Below are 16,762 nucleotides of genomic sequence, written 5' to 3' on the forward strand. Positions count from 1 at the left end.
ACTGCCATTTTCTGTAGTTGTCCACCACTCACATAAGGCTAAAATATATCCCAGGTCATTTACCCTAAATGATGGGTATTATATGCGAATCTGATCCTCGCAATTCTCTGTTTTTCACTGCAGAATGGAAGGTTGTTGACAGAACTTTTAAAGCTCCATCTGTGGCACCTTTGAGCTTCGGCATGCCGTCAGTAAGTCTCGGCATACCGAAACTTCATCGTTTCGGCAAAACAAATTCTCCGTAAGTTGACATGATGGATGGGTGATGTCATAACCGTGGTACTAAACTACCAGGTCTTCCTTTCTGAAGGAATATCCTGAGCGGCTCTGCTTGATGTCAAGGGGAAATGTTAGCCAAGAAATGTACCGCGATTAACTTCCACATCCTCATAGGTCTTAGTTTAGGTCACAGTCATCCTTTGCAACCCGCTTTCAATTCCCCCGCTTGCTAATTCGTCTCTGCCCCATAGATGCCCCTATCTCATTCGAAATGCACTACTCTGTAGATACAATGAAATATGAAAGAAAAAAAAAACACCTGATGCGCCCCAGCAGTTTTCCAGCCATGGTATTTAGAATTAGGTAATAGGACAGCGATATTCAACCCAAACTTCTCAGTTCTATATCCAATACAAGAAGTACTCCAGATTGCGACTTGGTAGATCCACTTCCTTCGTCCCAAATCTCCCAAGTTCGATTCCCGAGAACGAACTATAGACAAAGACGCAATCCCATTTCAATATGAAACAGCCATCGGTTTGCGGTAGGTCGGGATATTGAGCACACTTTGGCGGTACTCCTCGGTCCGCATGTGTGTTTCAGAGAAAAGCTCGTAAATACGATAATATGACAAAGTTATTTAGGGGGACACGCCTGCTCGAGCGTCAATGCCCGATATCGTGCGAGAAGATCAGTGTCTACAACACCTCGCTGATGCTGGAAGTTGAAATGTACGGCGAGCGCGGAGCCGACGATATTAACAGCTACAGCCTCATGTTAGCTACTCGCGTTCACAATTTCACGATCAGATGTCGGAGCGTAGGGACGAAACTTACGTCGTGAATACATTTTTGGTAGCTCCATAACAACCATCTCCTCGTCACTCCTCTCCTTTGGCCAACTGTCAATATTGCTATCTAGAATGTCATCGGCCATAACGGCAAGTACATTGATCCTAATTCGCTCATTATCCATATTCCAGGGAGGTTCGAATTTGTATAAATGCAGATTGCCGGACTCCAGGTTCTCGAGAAATGAGTAGTGCTGTTGAGCAGCGATAGCCCAGCTCACATATGTATCACCCCACACTTCATACTTTAGCTTTGACACTGGAGTGCGGGAAATAGCCTTGTCGTCTTTGACCCGGAGCCAGCGATGGCCTCTTGCTGGAGGATTCGCATCCATGGGCCACGTGAAACCCGATGGCCCGCTCCAGTATGGATGTGCTGAGGGTCTCCAAGCTTTGTTTGAGCTGATTTTCGTCGTTGCGTCGCCGTTTTTGTCTAACTCAGGGAAGTAGGGGTGTAAGGCGCCGAAATGATAGTGCATAAAGGATAAAGGAGGGTTATTGATAATGTTCGCGGACACGGCGAAATCATTGGGATTATTGAACTTCCTGTCAACTATCCTCGGGATTGCATCGTCCGCAAGCCATACCTAAGAAGAGATTGTCAGATCGTCAGATGCACAAAGTGTCTGATAGGAACGACTCGGAAGAGACTCACGACATCATCGTCAACTTTGACGTACATCTTTCCGCGCTCCAAATGTTTCCAAATCTGGCGAAATTCCGGGCCTCTTACTTTCTTTCCGAGATTCAATTTCTTATAACGCTTAGGCGAGCGCTTAAGGATAGTTTCCAAGTATGCAAGGTCTTTCCCATCTTCCGTGTTGACAACCCACAGAACCTCGTCTAGCCAGCCGCCGTTGTCAACTATGTTCCGCTTTCAGAGAGTTAGCCTTCAGAGCCTTCAAGGAAGCAGCAAAGTAGATGAACAACAGCATACCTCGAGATAACAATGCATCGACTCCACTCTATCTTTTCGCCCAAAGAACACGAGCCCGGATATCGTCAAATTATCGGGCTTGACAAGATTTGATCCGTTCGAGCTCTTCTGGTCAGGCTGGCGTAAAGTATAGCTATTATTCGAGACAGCAGCTGTTGCACTTCGCTGGTAAAGTACGTTCATGAAAATGAGGATGTTCAGGATGGTCAATGCCGTCACCGCAAACAAGCCTCCGCGCCCTTTGATAGCGGAAGAAATCAAGTCGAGAAACTTGGATTTCTGGCCCACAAGGATGCCATTATTACCCGGCATCGCAAAACAGGGAAATGTCCTACCGAAAAGGTCGAAAATAAAGGCGAGATAAGATTGCTTCTTCCCATCGGCCAAGGTAGTACAAACGCAGATCTATGTCTGAGAGATGTCCAGAAGAGACAACCAAGCTTTTTTCGAGACCAAAAGAAAGACAGCGGTTCCTGGAGACAAATCTCCGCGTGTGGACCGGTTAACTGACCGATCAACGCAGTCCCTTTCGTGGGCGGATACCACTGTTTCCAGACAAGGCTCGCGTGCGCAGGTTTCAAAATGTTTAGCCATCAGGGATGTTTCGCTAGTTTAAGGGACGGGCCCTTCGCTTAGTCTTCTACTGGCCGATGAAGGCGCCAAGTTGGCCCCCAAGGCTGCGTAATCATAGCAGCGAACGAGCTGATCATCCGTCTCTGCCGCCGCTGTTCCGTACAATCCGACTGCCAAAAAAAAAAAACCATCCCAAGCAGACATTTGTCCAGAGAGATCGCTCCTTTTGGACTTCTCGTTTTCTTCTTTTTGCGTGTGCCTGGCGGGCTCCCAACGACACTCAATTCCACCTCCACATGAGAGCGGTGTTCTGTTATGGCACTACAGCATGGTGATCGAGTAGTTTTATTCGTCTATAGTTCTGGGCCCAGAGTACGGGTAAAGGTACAGAGAATCTATGAGGCATTCGAAGAGATTCCCAGAAATTTCCATCAAAGGTTTCCAAGTGTACTCCGTATACTCCGTACACAAGCAGGATTCAGACCTTCGTACAAGATATTCATTTGAAACCAAGTTCTTACCACTCCTTGAGATTTAATCCAATTTATCTGGTAGCTGCTAGGCCGGCGGCAAAGTGCAAGCCTCCGGCGAAGAGACATGGTAAGAGCAAGAATCCAGCCCCGGTATGCAACGCTTGGGATACGTTTTCTCACTCTATCTTTGGTTGAGGGCGACCAGCCTCAGCATTTTCTATCCATCTGATCGCCTTTCTAAGCATTTGAAAACACACACAATATATGGCCAAGTCTCTGATGATTGATCAGATCCTCTACCTTACCTCTTCCTTCCCTGTACCATATTTTACGGCGTGTAGACTAACTACATTTCCCAGCCTGCACTTTGTGGGACGATAATCCGGTTGGACATCTAAATATATCATGCATCCTTGCAAAAGCGGCCTTAGGCACACAATCGAATTCTGTCAAATATCAACTGATTCAAGCCTAAATTCCACGACGTTAGGCATCTTCCGTATGGCCAGTTTGGTATATACAAGCAAAATTGAGCGAGAACCGAGCTTTAACCATCCAAGTCAAATTCTTTCCCATAAAATGCGCCTTGTACCGGAACTCCACAAGTCCACCTCTTCGTGCGATGATCTTGGATGTATTTATTATCAACCACATGCCAATAACAGACCCACGGGCCTTGGGCAGAGTTAAGCGTCACAATACCACGTTCGCAGCGCTGGGTGGCGCTCCCATGTCGAGCGCAAGAGCGGAAACAGGAATCTCTCTCCAGTTTTGGAATGAAGCGAGTTGGATGATCGGATCGGTAAGTCCTTCACCCTCCGTGCTATTTCTCTTTGTGAAGGTGATGGAGAAGTCACCAAGTCGAGGGTCGCTAAAGCATGTTCGTCCTCCAACGTAGCACCTGCTCAACATTTCCTCAATCGTCCGCTTTCCTCCCTCTTGACATTCGACCTCAAGACTGCAGTGCCCGCCGTTGTGAGTTGAAAATTAGAGACGGCACGTATTTGGGTGTTTATCGAACTCCTGCACTGGTGCCTCAGTCAATAGGCCCAAGATCGCGGAGAGATCAGAGCTTGAAAAAGCAACCTACCCATGCATCCGCCTTTTCCGAGCCTGTCGCGATGCCGATAGCTTTGGATAGATCTTTTGCCATACTAGCCTTTGATCGGGGCACAATATCCGTGGGCATGCCTTATGCAGGTATTGAAGGAAAAGAGATGAGAAGAGTAAGCACCAATATCGGAGGATTGAGAGCCATGGCGTGAGATTGTATGAGTTTCTTAGGTGAGTCGATATGACTGGAGCTGATTTCTTCCAGATTGGTGTTAGGAGGGCGCATGATGTTGAGAGACTACAGGCTTTAAATACATTCGAGGAGCGCTGCAAGGCCAACAGCTCCAGCTCCAGCTCCAGCTCCATCCCGCACTTGGGTGGACAACTGTAAGATTGTGCGGCTTTGCCTTTGACAGCTTATTATAATGCCTATTTAAACCGTTGCACCTTCATGAAAGATCTAAATTAGTATATTTGATACTAACAGGATAACCTGGTGTCTGCGGAGAACGTGCATATTTCCTATTGGGAACTGCCGTCGATTTTCGGGCTCAAAAGGGCTAGGGATCCAAGAAGTCGGCGACATTGCCCAAGGACAACGACCCGAGTTCGACCAGGTCGATGGGGCTGTCATGGCGCGTAGAACCCTTTTTTGTGCTCTCGAGTGAGGTTCTCAGTCTCGGCTCTCCTGTTGCTACGGATCTGTGAGTTAAGGTTAAGTAGTTTAACTCAGTTAAGTAGGGTTTTGCCAAGCGACGAAGTCCCGGTGCTCGCAATTTCGTTGTCCAAACACCCCCTTCCGCCATCCGGTACTGTTCCGTAACTCTGTCTCCGGACAATGTATATCGCTATTACTGGTTCGGCCGCAAGTCCGCTATAGAACGCGTTAATTTATCGGGCCATCCGAGCATAGAGACGAGATATTGCCTATAATGAGTGTTTTTTTTTTCTTTTCTTTCTCTTCTTACAGATATATGACTAGGGATCACCTACGTATATTAGATAATAATAACTGAATCTTTTCTTGCCTCATAATAAACCCTCATCATGTTGTATAGCTAGCGTCCGGCTCTGTGAAACTTGTACCAGGAGACAAACAATAGGCCTTGAATTGCTGTACTACATTACCCTACTTTTCAGAAACTTGGGAGGTACATGAATAAACCCAAGACACAAATTTAGTTTCCTAAGCTGCATCCCTACAAGCAATATGTATGTACATACCATTGCGATCTAGACAGGATTAATGTTTGGAATAATAGCTACCTCTTTGTACAAGAATAGCTCCGGTGAAATACCATGTTGTGCAGGGAACGATGTCCAGGCGTTTCAATATCTTTCTCCTCCTGGGATATCAACTGATAGCAATTAGCCAAAGGAGCGGTTCTTAAAATTGAATGAAAGCAACTAAAGCTTAATGCATATTCACACTAGAATACGACTGATATAACTACACATGCTACAAGCTGATTAAAGAGCTTAGGGGCATTTTGTCCACACTCAAACGATTCTACATAACTAGTGACAAGGTCTGAACTGTTCCTCTAAGAAAAGGAGGCTGCACCTACAGCCTATGCTAGAGAGACAAGACTGATAATTGGGGCCGAAAGAGAAACAAACTGCTCAGAAACGTCAATGTTACAGTTTATATCACGAGTTGTGATTTTGATTCTGATGCTGTGTTTGTAAATCATCACTCAATTCTGTCTCAATTAAAGGCATAATCATCCTAGCATAGAGCACTAACTCATAATTCATTGTATTCTCTTATTCTGGTACTGAACTTTCGGATGTATTCCCATTTCCGTTCTCTTCGAAATTTGAAGCCTATCCAGGACTACTTCACATATGGTGCAAAATCCGCTCCCTCTTCCATCTCCCAAGCCAGTTGGCCGTTGCCCATGAATCGGAATTGGTTGGACGTGTTGTATCCGATATCGAAATGCTCCCCACGTATGATTTCGAGTGCAGCTAGGAAAAAAAAGATTATGAGCAAATCCATCGGTAAAACTGTTTAATGACTGGGTTTTCGAGCATACATTTATAATGCATCACACTACCTGGATACATGGCAGTGACTACTCTGTTGTCTCCTTTCGCGCTCTTGTACCAGGCATGGCAGCCCTTGGACCAGACCATTCGCTTAAGGTTCTCTTGGGCATAGCGATTGTAGTCACGCACAACAGAATCTTTCACCACAATGGACCTATGGAGGGCGCAGGTTAGTTCGCACATCTTCCAAGTAAAACGGAATACTCGAGGAAATCTCATAGAGAACGTACTTGATATCCTCGGTCGCTATCTTCGTCGTCCAATCCAGCATGTAATCGGCACTCCATCCGAAGGCTGGAGGTATAGAGCCATGGCCCACGGGAAAGTTGGGTCCCGCAAACATAAAATAATTAGGAATCCCTGGGGCACAAACGGAAAGATATGCTTCTGGCTTATCTTTCCAAGCAATATCCAGACGTCGACCATCGCGACCAACAAGCTTCCACGAGGGAATAAACCTTGTGTTGAATCCAGTCGCGCACACTATCAGGTCAAATTCTTCCTCGCCTTCATCCGTCTCAATGCCTTTCTCTGTAATGCGCTTGATATCACCGAAACAGCACTTAGCATTCTCAGCCTGCAGGGCTTCCAAGTACCCATCACCAGGACTGATTCGACGGCATCCAATCTCGTAGTTCGGAATGAGCTTCTCTATCAATTCGGGGTTCTTTGCCAGTCGATCTCTCATTAATTTATCACACAGGTCGAACATGAATTTATTCTCCTTAGATCCGGAAATCATCATCCTAAACACGCTATTGACCCTGCCGTTTGCATTAGCATGGGCGTGTTCTCAGCCAGAGCGCAGAGAAAGACCTACTCTGATTCGATTCTTTTTCGGTATTGAGAGAATTCCTCTGGATTTTCCAGGAATCGCTGCTTTTCTTCTTCTGTAAATTCAAAGTTGCTTCCATCCTTAGTCAAATGACCGCAAATATTCGCTGCAATCCAAGTCGCATGTCGTATATAGTTAACCAGCTTTGCAGCCTTTGGTTGCACTGCTGGCACTATTTGAATGCCCGACGACCCATTACCAATGACGGCAACCTTCTTTCCAGTCCAATCGTACGCTGAATCCCTTTAATACACTCATTAAATCTATTACTGTAGAAGGCTGTTTTGGTAGCATCAGTAAACAACGTACCATCGAGCGCTGTGAATGAGCTTGCCTTTAAAGGACTCGAGCCCTTCGAGTTCAGGCCACTTCCACTGGCTGGTCATACATTCAGTCTCCTACAGCATCGACCACAAGCAATGAGATCACCTACTGGAGAATGCCGCCTGCGTTAATCAGGATGTCGGCCTTATCTTGAATGACACCCTCCTTGGACTCCAATCTGAGCTCCCACTTTCCTTGTTCTTCATCCCAAATAGACTCCACGAGGTGTCTGTCGAATATTATTTTGTCTTTTAGTCCATACTTCTCCGTGGTGTTAAGTATATACTGCTGGATCTCTGCCCCGCTAACATAGAACTTCGACCACGTTGGATTTGGCTCAAAGGGGAATACATAGCTATCTTCTTTGATCAGGATAGTCGATAACTACCTTTGGTTAGGTGAATGACTCACGAGATGGAATATCACTTTACACGACGCACGTAAGCAATTGAAATGAATACCATGAGTATTTTTAGACTTCGAAGGGCCACATACCATCCAACACCAGGATATACATTCTTCAACCAAGTGCCTCCGACCTCTGAATTCCTCTCGTAAATGGTAAAGTCCACAAAATCCAATGGTCGTTCATGTTTCAGTTTATAGGCCAAAGTCAGACCGGCAAAGCCAGCACCAATGCAGACAACCCGGAGCCTCCTTGGTGTGAACGCGAATAGTTCCGGATCAATAGTCCAGTCATCTGTCGCTGTAGAAGTAGCACCGCTGAATCCGTTGGAAACCATCTTCAATTCACTTTGAGCGTCTTGTTCTTCAAATTGTGACCCGACAAAATCATCCATGAAAGGATTGAAAACGTTTCGGTATTGGCTCTGGAAGGCAGCGGAGGCAGGGTCAAAACTGACACGGTCTCGAATCCGAACCTCCCTAAGAAAAATTACTGCCAGCAGCCGAGAAAGGTTATGTAACTAAGCCCATACACGGGGAGGCGGTCACTTCTTGCTCCATAAATACTGGAAAAGCCCCCCACACCCTAGCAGTCCCATGTTTTCGGAGAAATCATGCTCAAAACGACAAAAAAGAGACCCCAGAGGGAGCATCTCGAGATTCTCCACCTCGGTGTTAGGGATCCAGAAAGGTTCTGATATAATCGAGAATGCAGTTTTCAGGATTGTTATTTTAGTCTTCAAGCTTGCTAAATATCTGATGATATTGGCGTTTAGGTCTCTGTTTTCTCGCAAAAGCATTACTTCCTTCGTGTTGCTGCAGTGTGGCACGCGTCGGGTCACCCTCAAGAAAGCCGGATGGGGGCCAGAGAACTCCCTACGGAGTTCGAAAATGTGAGAGGCGCTGGTACGGGGGAGATCTGTGGGAGACGAGGTTTGTTTGGCTCGTAACCTCAAGGTTAAATCGCCAGTGACGGCCAATAACAAGTAGAGTACGGGACCCACGGGGTCCAAGAGCGGGGAAGCCGTTATCAAGAGGCCTGGCGTCCTTTCAACGGTGAACTGGGGGTTGTTTGTCCTGCCTGGGACTTGAACTGCGCTCCACAAAGAGAAAGGGGCTTTTTATTGTTATGAGTTTGTTAGATGTATCCACAGAACAGCAAAAGGTATCAAGTCCTGAGCAACTGGTTGCAATTAGATATTGGATGGTGTTAATGTCAGCAATTCTGCAAACTGATCCTTGCAGTCTCTCGCTGCATATCGCACTCTGCAATTTGCATGGGGTCGGGCCGCTCTGACCAGTCAAATGAAAGCTAAAATTGGAACCTGCGTGTGGATGAATCCCGTTCTTTGTGATCCCAGTTTTCCCCTTGATGGTGTGCACCACATCGGGCGACTTTCAACCCGGATACTGGCCTGCATAGTGCTCTAATCATGTGACGGAGTTCTTGGATATGTTCACAAAGGTCACCTGCTGGCTATCGGAGGCTGTCGCTGGTCAAGAGAGCAAAATATTTTTCCTATATTTCAATATATTTTCTACTCAATCTCCAATCTGGTGCTATCCTAAATAATGTATACACAAGAATCTCAAAAAGCCCAACGGGAGGGGGATATACCAATCCAAAAATCAACTTGAAGTCAAAACACCCCAAAAAATGTATAGAAAAAGGAACCCCGATGCCAAAAAAGGTAGAAGACATGAATAGAAAAAGTAAACAAAAATTAGAATCCAAAACTGGTAATCTTGCAACTCCAGGGATACTTTGAAACCAAGGGCAACCACCGCATTTTTTGAAAGCGAAAGGTAGTAAAATAGAAAACCAGATCCCCCGGGTATCCATCCTTTTTCATGCAAAACAAGACAACAAGACGGCCGAAGCAGGGCACTTGGTGTGCGCTCTTCGGTCTTCCCATTATATTTCTCTTCACCAGCCCAGGAAAGGCGTCTATAATACCCCTTCCATGGTGAAAAGCGATTTGAATCCTGCAAAATTCCCCTTTTCCTTATTTTAATCCCAAAACTTAAAAAAAGAGCCGCCGCCGACGAGAAAAATAAATGTATCCAAGTTGAAGCCAAAAGCCCGATGGGGATCCGAAAGCGGATAACGAAGCAAAATAGGTATCAATATAAACACTGGTGAATCGAAACTACATGAAGGTCATAAAATCGTAAATGCATCAGGGGTTATGCACCAGAGATGTTTTGGAATAAATAAAGAGGATCGGAAGATGTGGAAAGATTCGAGTTGAGCCGGGAAAGATTGCGTTTAGCTAACAGCAGCCTTGATCTTTGAGCTTTGAGTCCAGGCCAAGAAATCGAATTTCTCTTTAGCGTTTTCACGCGAAAAGAGAGAAAAGGCGTTCGCATCTCCCGGTGAATTGCGTGGTGTCGATCGTTCTCGTGGCTCAAGGATTAACGACCGTCGGTAGTAGTTTTGGAACCCCTTCTCGCCGGCCGATCGCACGCGAACCAATTGATCCTGAATCCAAGTCTGAAGCTCAGGAACTTCCGTGAGGCGGTAAGGAATTTGGAACCGTTGGAGTTCGCTGATAATCTTGGCTGTTTTCATGTGCTTGTCAAAGTTAATCACCTCGATGGAACCGCTATCCGCTGTGAGCGTACGGGTATCTTGATTGCCATGATCAACAAAGGTCAGGTCTGTCAAGTATGTTCCCACAAATGGCAGACATGGAGGCACATGATTCTGAATACGGTGTCGCAGGACCGCATAGTTCCGAGATACGTCGACAATTTCCCGGAGAGTTTCCAGGATATTCTTAGTTTTCTGGGAGACTAGTTCCCATGTTCGCTTGAGGCGCGAGATGGTCGAGGAATTCAAAGAGCAGATGATTGCCATCAAGCTGTCGTAGTTGTTAAGTTCCAAGCACTTGGATGCGATCTTGACCCATTGCTTAATCACAAGAGCACGCTTTTTGGGCTCGTCCAACTGCAAAATGCAATCAGCGACAAGATTCGCAAGATCCGTGGAGAGAGTCGACATCGCGCGAACGTTGACCGCCAGTGAACCAGTCTTCTTCATCCACTCGGTACCTAGAAGTTCCTCTGGTAAAATTGAGCAGAATATTCTTGACTCCTTGAGGGTGAGTTGTCGAGCTAACTCCATAGGATCAAAATCCAGAATGGTGATATTCTGACCGCCATTTCTCCACTGCTTGAGCAAGTTCATCTGACTCTTCGAGATGATAGGGGATGGTAATGGCTGGTCAGGGTTGATATATTGAGCAATAGAAGTATTTGTTTTCCCCATTGATGAGACTAGCCTTGGAACCAGTGGGCCGTGAAGATCTGACACCTTTTCCACCAGTTCAACCAGGCGCCTTCCAGCAGTAGGCAAGCTGACTAGGAGCTTCGAACGTGCGAAGTTCAAGATACACGGTAAAGCGACATCATCACAATCATGCCGCCAGTGAGCTTCTAGCCATCCTTTGAATATATTTGACACCCGGAGTCGAACTGGGCCACCGGCATTGGAGTTGTCACCAATATAGTCATATCGATCAATCAGCGCTTCAGCAAATTCGACGGGGGTTGCAAAGTGGCGGAAGGTAAGGTAGAAAGTCGAGACAAACATGGCGTCTGGGGTAGATTCGTGAGCAGTAAGCTTCTCAATCAAAGCTCGAAGGCTTCCACCGATGACCTGGCCATCCTTGAACATGAGCTCGTGGGCGTAGGTCTTTTCGAGGATGCACTCCTCGCTTTCTTCTGCATCTTCACCACCGCTATGGTGAAGAGAAGCCACATCGTCTTTCAGGGGTGGCGGAGGTGGCTGGCTATCGACCGGCGTAGAAACACGGGTCGAGTCATCCGTGCCATCAGCAGTTTCAGTGTCATCAATATTGTTCACGCAAGTTCGCTCACTCTCTGCACTGGTCACACCTCGAGTTGGTTCATTCTGTGATTCAGCTTCTTGAGATTTTGTATGAAGATAAAGATCAAGGTCCTGGCTCTCCTTAAGGTCAGTAGAGGGGATAAGAGAGTCATTGAGGTCTGAAAATGAGGAGAGAGCGGCGCTAAACGGTTCGTCTAAGGTGGAGGTTGGTGTTTCAACGGCAGTAGTGATAAAACTTGGAGATGGCGTAGTGCCACCATCGGTTGTGAGGGAAGGCGTCAATGATAGCGTCGAAAGTGAGCCGCTAGGAATTTGTAGTGGTGGAGGCAGCCGAGTTGACCTTTCTTTTATCTCTGACTTGTTATCATTGCCTGATAAAGACTCGGTTTTCGGCGGCGTCTCCGTGTCCAAAGCACCTCCAAAGTCGTCTGTTGTCGTGTCGGTCTTGTCCACATCAGGAGTCGAGATACCCAGGCCAATTGCCGCGGCCTCAATCTCGAAATCCCCGACTTGCTCCAGAACCTGTCGGGCCTTCGCCACGCAGTCACCCGCTCCGCGAACACAGACGGTCGCAGCGTCAACTAAACGCTTTCCCTCGTCTGGCATGAATATTGTTTCGTCCTCGTTCCCATTTGCGGGTCGAAAGGCATCTCGAGCAGCATGAACGAGTTCTGTGATTCGCTCGTACATCGTGTCTTTGGCTTCCTCCAGAGCCTCCGAACGGTGCAGGTCGTGCTCCCAAACTTCTTCGACTACCGATAGCAAAACTCGACAGGACTGAACAGCTTGTTGCGTCGTCACGATGAGCTCCGTCGACGATCGAGAGTGGAGGTGAAGACCAATGAAGGAGCCCAACACACCGAGAAAGTCATCGATGGCAACGTTCAGCCTTTCGCTGGCGAGGTTTGGATTTCGGGAGGTAGAGGATGTGGCCGTGTAAGATATTCGATGTGAGACGGATGATCGTTTTGTTTGAATTGTAGAATGGCGACGTTGGTTAGGCTCGTTATAGGAGAGTTGAGAAGCAGCTCGCGAGGTGAATGATCCATTGATGCGACTTCGGGTTTCCATGCGTGAAGCTGCGCTAATGGCCGACTCTGGGGTGCTAGATTGTGTCGATCCCCAAGCGCTGCTTGATATGCTGAACGATGATTCAACAGGTGGTGTGAGTGGCTCATCGTACATGCGAGCCATCGAATCGCTGGGGCTAAGTTCAGCCATTACCCGAGATAGGCCAACTTCTTCGTTCCACACATCCAAAAATCGGACGCCACGTGTGACTATCTTAAAAGCCTTGAGGAGCATCTGGTCAAAGATACTATCCAGCGAGTCGTCCAGCGGCGCACCATTGGCAATATCTCTGAGATTCTTGGCCATTTTTGCCAACGACGAGAGATCGGACAGTAAAGTCTTCCGATTTCGCCTGAGACCAACAAGTTTCTGAACAAGCTCGTCTTCCCTTTTCAGGCATTCCGATTTTTCCTGGTCCAAGTTAGCTTTCATCAAAAGAGAGGATTCGTATGGAGAGCTCGTACCAAAAGGAATCGCACTCCAGCAATGATCCCTCTCATGTAATCCTGATTTCCAAACTGATGGAGAGTCGCACATGATCCTGCACGGATGACATCCCAAAAATCCATCAAGGCCTTCAACAGCGGGCGCATCAGTTGCTGGTCATAAGCTTCACAGTAATTTGTAGGCAGCCAGCCTCTGGCGCCGGTATCCAAGAGTGTGCCATCAGCCCAGCCGTTGGTATGAACAGAGTGCACAAGCACTAGATCGCCCTGATCCAGCGGGAGAGTCACAGTGGCAGATGAGATTGGAGCGCCAGGGTGAAAAGGATAGAACGCACGAAGATAATTTGGGAATGCCGATCTCTCTGAATTGCTTCGATCAACCATATCCTCGCGTGAACTGTGAGGCGTCAATGGTGGCGTCATCCGTAACTGTGTTTTCAGAGCTGAGAACAAGCGTTGGTTGGATGCAATTCGCGTGGAGAATGATCCATTTCGAAACTGTGACTGAGCTTTGCCATTAGATATGTTTAGCGGAGCGATATATTCGGGATGTGGCTCCATCTTCAATAGCGACTCGCAGATGGCCCAGCGCTCTCATAAAATGTACGGTCCCGATTTCATTGACCGACGTGTATGTGTGAACCTGCACTTAACGTGACAACATGGTCATAGACTTGGTGAAACCTTCCTCGTACTTATGACCCTGACAGGTCAAGTTTAGCAGTGTATAATGTTGTGATACCGAAACACTCGCGATGGGCTAACATGTTTGACGGTGTTAGCAGATGTTGGACCAGGGAGGAAAGCAAACATCGTGGGCGGGATACTGAGTTTAGGGGTTAATAGCAATGGGCGCTCGTACCTATCCCACAAAAATTTGTCAAGATCAAGCTTTCAAAACGATATATATCGCGTCAGAGCAGCCCTGGCTGATTGCGATCTATGTAACAACTGCTTGCTGAGGCTAACAATACTGGTATTCAAGGAATTCTAAGAAAGAGAGGCAGAGTTTAGGATGCACTAGGGATCCTTCGTAGGGAGTCAAGTTTGCAGTGCCGGCACCAGCGACAAAATTGGAAGTTGAATGGCCCCGAATCGCAGAGAAAGAGAGCAATTGGGTGGAAGCCGACTTGCTATCAAGAGATTCAGAACGACAGATCGATGTCACTGGGTCAATGGCAACAAAAGCATCGGCAGACACTCGGGTCCAGTAGACTAAAGGTAGGTTCGCTATGCCCACTGTGCGAACGGTCCAGAAGTAGAATTGTGCTTTTTCTAACTTTTTTTTTTTTTTTTTTTTTTTTTGGATCTGCGCTGGAGAGAGTGGAAAGGTTCTTCACAACAAGCACTTGTCAAATGTGAGATGGCATGAAAGGAAAACGCCTGCAGCAGGACGTGGAGAGAGATGACTGATGCAGAACAAGCCAGGCGGGCGAGAAGGAGTGAGCAGGAAGAAGAAGAATAATGGAGGCGGGATTGATTGGCAGCAACCCAGGACAACGGGACGGGCGATGGTGGAGACGTGCTTGTCGTCGACTAATGAGCCAAACTCAAGGGCGAGGACGGAGAACAAGTGGGATGTTTCGTCTAGCGTGCTTCTCTGGTGTTTTGGTCTGGAAGCCCGTTGATAACACCGGCAACGAGGCAACGCGCTGCTCGAGGGTTGCAAAAAGAAAAAAAAAGAAAAGGCAAAGCAAAAAAGGAGTCTGCGCTCCGCCTAGCGCCCGGTGGAGTCTTGCCAGCGAGCAGAGAGAGTTCTAACGGTATGTGATAGTCTGCATTCGAACCGTTAAGGTTTCTGGACGGTCACATCAGACAGGAACCGATCCAGGTTCGCTCGGGGTTTATTTGCCCTGCTATTATTATGACTACGCTGTGACCCAGTCACCAATCCACTCCGATGGACTGCGAGGTGCGGCCTCGTTGCCATGCTGCTGCTGCTGATGATGATGGTGATGATGATGAATGCGGACGATGCTGCTCCGTGTGGGTTGCCGAAAGCACCTGGGAAAAAAAAAAGGATGGCAACTCCCCAGCATTTGGCTGCGATCCATCTGTTGTTTGACCGGAGTTCTGGCGTGTCCCGGGCTTTGATATAGGACCCGCTGGCCAAGATCCTCCACCGGTTCGACTAAAAAAGAACCACAGTTCCCACCGAAATCCTGTCTCCATCCTTACCAAACTTTTTCACGGCAGAAAAGGGGGCGGCAACAGGACAGGACAGCCCTCTCGGGAGGTGATACCATGATAGTTTGAAAAGCAGCCAGCACCACACAGACATCGGGTGCAGCTTTCTCTCCACCTGCGTCTCTGCGTCTCCCTCATCGCCATCCATCAATCGCATCCCCCCTCAGCCGTGGTAGATTCCGCTCTTCGATCTTGCCCGCCTCCCAGCATCCCGTTTCTGCTCCACTTGGATGGCGACGGCTCTCGAGCTGCTCGGCTTGGTTGTGCTTAGGGCGACCTCAAGGCCGGGTTCAAGGGCGATTGCGCCAGCAGCAGCAGCAGCAGGGTCCCCCTTGTCACCACTACCGCGCGGCCTGTGGAAGGGAATGGCGCCACGCCCCACTTTCCGATGCCCTTCCGAGAATGCCCTCGAGCGGATTGCAGGGGAGGTTTCACCTCGGGCGTGCTGGGAGGCGTTTATGCATCATCGTGCATGAAAAAGGCCCCCTGTGACAAATGACAAGGCAATGCAGACCAACAGTCAACCACCAAACGGTTTTCATTCCGCTTGCTCTTTTCTTTTTCCCTAGTTCATTTTTGCTCCCCTGCCTTGCTCGAAAAATCCGAATCTGCAACTGCTCTCGATAGGCACGTGTGTGATTTCTTCATTCTCCCTTGCTCTCGTGGGATGGAATTATTTTTATTTTGAATATCCTTTTTTTGGCCCTGGTGAGGGCCCCGTGTAAATTACTCCGGACGAGCGATCAAGCAATAATCTTCACACTCTGCATATGTAGGTCGAAGCTATCCATGGACATGCAGCCAGAAGGACAAACTGCATGCCCACATTATGCAGGAGCACAGATGCCCAAGCTCAACCCCAAGGCACTTGCGCTCAGGAGTTCCGCTAAAATCTTCCAGTCAGGAGCTCTGGCCGCGGTTTGCCCAATGGCCGCTCAGGAGGCACGAGCCCAGCCGTGACACCAGCCAAGCCAGCCTTTGAGCTGTCATTTTCCACCAGGAGACATGTCAAACTCAACAGCCACCGCTTCGTTACATTCAACTCATATTGTGTACTCCGTATGTACAGAGTATTCCGTACGGTGGATGGAGAATTGCACTCGAATTTCTCAAATCAGAGCCGCATCGACGGGTTTCATAGTAAGCCATCTTGATCTGCCCTCTCCAACCTCCCCCATTACTCACCAGTGGAGGAGCCCTTTTCGGCCAGCCGGAAAACCGCTTCTCCACACGAACGGCTCCCAATCAACAAGAGAAACTCCTCTTTGCTTAACTGAACTTTCTTCCAGAGGCAGAACTAAGGTTCTTCTTGTCGGAGGAGAAAGTCTCTGATCGACAGCAAACATTCCCACAAATCCCCAGCCCAGAACCCACCGGAGAACCCACCCCGTAATTAAAATCATCAGGAAGAGCAGCAAAGTTCAACGGCTTAAATTTATTTCCCTCGGCAAAGAGATCGAATGGCCCCTCGAATTTCCCCATGA

At 47.8% G+C, this 16,762-nt stretch overlaps 5 protein-coding genes across 5 annotated transcripts; 1 reads left to right on the forward strand and 4 right to left on the reverse strand.

Annotated features, from left to right (window-relative positions):
- Positions 1–321: 321 nt before the first annotated feature.
- On the reverse strand, positions 322–2,576 carry D8B26_003582 (uncharacterized protein). The gene is made up of 4 exons (XM_003068187.2): positions 2,007–2,576; positions 1,725–1,943; positions 1,056–1,656; positions 322–983 (listed from the first exon to the last, which is right to left on the reverse strand). The coding sequence occupies exons 1-4, from the start codon at positions 2,316–2,318 to the stop codon at positions 856–858; spliced, it is 1,260 nt and encodes a 419-aa protein (XP_003068233.1). The 5' UTR covers positions 2,319–2,576; the 3' UTR covers positions 322–855.
- Positions 2,577–3,918: 1,342 nt separating this feature from the next.
- On the forward strand, positions 3,919–4,549 carry D8B26_003583 (uncharacterized protein). Its single transcript, XM_066124192.1, has 2 exons — positions 3,919–4,336; positions 4,410–4,549. Exon 1 carries the CDS (start codon positions 3,931–3,933, stop codon positions 4,315–4,317), a length of 387 nt encoding a protein of 128 aa, XP_065980271.1. The 5' UTR covers positions 3,919–3,930; the 3' UTR covers positions 4,318–4,336; positions 4,410–4,549.
- A 1,318-nt stretch (positions 4,550–5,867) lies between these two features.
- D8B26_003584 (uncharacterized protein) lies at positions 5,868–8,116 on the reverse strand (the record flags this gene model as incomplete). Its single annotated transcript, XM_066124193.1, has 7 exons — positions 5,868–6,076; positions 6,145–6,311; positions 6,388–6,921; positions 6,978–7,235; positions 7,302–7,370; positions 7,426–7,700; positions 7,778–8,116. The coding sequence occupies 7 exons, from the start codon at positions 8,114–8,116 to the stop codon at positions 5,943–5,945; spliced, it is 1,776 nt and encodes a 591-aa protein (XP_065980272.1). The 3' UTR covers positions 5,868–5,942.
- Positions 8,117–9,990: 1,874 nt separating this feature from the next.
- Positions 9,991–14,688, reverse strand: D8B26_003585 (uncharacterized protein; the record flags this gene model as incomplete). The annotated part of the gene is made up of 3 exons (XM_066124194.1): positions 13,954–14,688; positions 13,110–13,851; positions 9,991–13,056 (listed from the first exon to the last, which is right to left on the reverse strand). Exons 2-3 carry the CDS (start codon positions 13,650–13,652, stop codon positions 9,991–9,993), a joined length of 3,609 nt encoding a protein of 1,202 aa, XP_065980273.1. The 5' UTR covers positions 13,653–13,851; positions 13,954–14,688.
- Positions 14,689–15,441: 753 nt separating this feature from the next.
- Positions 15,442–15,820, reverse strand: D8B26_003586 (uncharacterized protein; the record flags this gene model as incomplete). The annotated part of the gene is made up of 2 exons (XM_066124195.1): positions 15,442–15,723; positions 15,797–15,820. The coding sequence occupies 2 exons, from the start codon at positions 15,818–15,820 to the stop codon at positions 15,442–15,444; spliced, it is 306 nt and encodes a 101-aa protein (XP_065980274.1).
- Positions 15,821–16,762: the final 942 nt, after the last annotated feature.

Source organism: Coccidioides posadasii, chromosome 2 (assembly GCF_018416015.2).
Source record: "Coccidioides posadasii str. Silveira chromosome 2, complete sequence".
Taxonomy (NCBI): Eukaryota; Fungi; Ascomycota; class Eurotiomycetes; order Onygenales; family Onygenaceae; genus Coccidioides; species Coccidioides posadasii.